The sequence below is a fragment of the Coffea arabica genome, chromosome 10e, assembly GCF_036785885.1.
Source record: "Coffea arabica cultivar ET-39 chromosome 10e, Coffea Arabica ET-39 HiFi, whole genome shotgun sequence".
Classification (NCBI taxonomy): Eukaryota; Viridiplantae; Streptophyta; class Magnoliopsida; order Gentianales; family Rubiaceae; genus Coffea; species Coffea arabica.
In genome coordinates, this window is record NC_092328.1 from 40,700,387 (window position 1) to 40,702,089 (window position 1,703).

The following is a 1,703-nucleotide window of genomic DNA, read 5'->3' on the forward strand; positions in this document are numbered from 1 at the left end:
TCGAAAACCAGACATTAGAAAACAAACGCCATACCATATCAATAAATATTTCCCCAAAACCAAATCTTCTCAGAACATTGATGATGTGACCCCAAGCCACCCGGTCATATGCCTTAGACATGTCTAATTTCATAACCAAATTACCTCCTCTAATCTTTTTTTCCATACTCAATACCACCTCCTGAGCAAGTAGAAAATTTTTCGTTATATTACGACCCTTCACAAAGCCTGTTTGCTGGGGGAAAATTATTTTTGGCAATATACTAGCTAGTCTATCCGCCAAGATCCGAGATAACAACTTGTTGAAAAAGTTACATAGACTGATTGGTCTAAAATGAGAAAATTCCTAAGGATTTGGCATCTTTGGAATTAATACAATCGAGGTAGAAGTGACAAACCGAGATAACTCCGCCCCACAGAAAAACTGAGTATTGCATTGTATACATCTTGGGCGATCACGTCCCATGCAAATGTAAAAAATTTTCCTGTGAAACCATCCGGGCCAGCAACACTATCCCCATCCATTGTTTTTATTACTCGATATACCTCCTCGATCGTAGGCACTGACTCCAGCTTCCCATTTTCCTCTCAAGAAACCATATGCAGGATTAGGTACGACATATTGGAATATGAATCCAAAGGGCCTGTGAAAAGATCATGAAAATATGTTGTTGCTTCACTTGCTATATCATCATCCGTGTCCACCCAAATTCCATTGGAATTTTTGATGCGGTGTATCATTCCTTGAACACGTCTCTGCCTTACTACCGCGTGAAAATACCTTGAATTTCTGTCTCCTTCTTGAAGCCATTTGACTCTAGCCTTTTGCCTCCATAACTGCTCTTCAATTAACAATGCATGATGGAGCTCCGCTTGAGCCTTGTTTAGCTCAATCTGGCATTCCTCGGAGTCATCTTGATCAACCATCTCCTCTGCCCGTTGTACCGCCATTTCCGCAGAACGCACAGAGTCTATGACATTCCCAAAGTGTTGCTTGTTCCATGATTGAATAGCCCTTCTCGTTGCCAATAATTTAGAGCATAAAACTCGCAACGAAAATCCATCAACATCTTGATTCCAAGCCTGGCGAATCACCTCTAAGAGTTCAGGTTTGGACGTTCAAACATTCAAGAAGCGGAAAGGATGCGGCTTATTATCCAACCTAGTTACAAACGAAATCTTCAACGGAGCATGATCCAAGGGGTGTCTTGTCAAGTGGAGCACAGAAATGGCATCGGAGATATCTAAACAAGCCCCATTGACTAAAAATCTATCCAATCTTTTTGAAATTCGAGCTCTTCTCCGTCGATTATTAGACCACATGAAACTAGATCCTGAGAATCCTATATCAAAAATCCCAGCTTCCTCCATGAAAGACATAAAATCCGCTCCTTCAGCTATAGCAAATGGACGACCCCCCATTTTTTGTGAGGTGCCAAAATAACGTTGAAGTCCTGCCAATACACCAAGGATGTAATCTAGGCTTATCATCTAACAAGGAACACCATAATTCTCGACGCTCCTCCACCGAGCACTTTGCATGAACAAAGGACATAATGATTGGATAGGAAGCAACGGGCTTTGAACATCTAGAGATATATGCTGATCCGAACTACCAACAATGGAACATACAAAAGGACTACTATATAATACCCAAATATCACTCGAACAATTAACAAACACAAAATCAAATAATAATCGTA

At 40.8% G+C, this 1,703-nt stretch overlaps 1 protein-coding gene across 1 annotated transcript; it reads right to left on the bottom strand.

Annotated features, from left to right (window-relative positions):
• Positions 1-511: 511 nt before the first annotated feature.
• On the bottom strand, positions 512-1,422 carry LOC113711462 (uncharacterized). Its single transcript, XM_027234628.1, has 3 exons — positions 1,171-1,422; positions 782-1,083; positions 512-644 (listed from the first exon to the last, which is right to left on the bottom strand). Exons 1-3 carry the CDS (start codon positions 1,420-1,422, stop codon positions 512-514), a joined length of 687 nt encoding a protein of 228 aa, XP_027090429.1.
• Positions 1,423-1,703: the final 281 nt, after the last annotated feature.

Coding starts and splice junctions, on each gene's coding strand:
- LOC113711462 (XM_027234628.1), bottom strand. CDS start 1,422: ATGGGGGGTCGTCCATTTGCTATAGCTGAAGGAGCGGATTTTATGTCT. Junction 1,084..1,170: donor CTCCGTTGAAGATTTCGTTT/GTAACTAGGTTG, acceptor GTGATTCGCCAG/GCTTGGAATCAAGATGTTGA. Junction 645..781: donor GAAGGAGACAGAAATTCAAG/GTATTTTCACGC, acceptor ATCTTTTCACAG/GCCCTTTGGATTCATATTCC.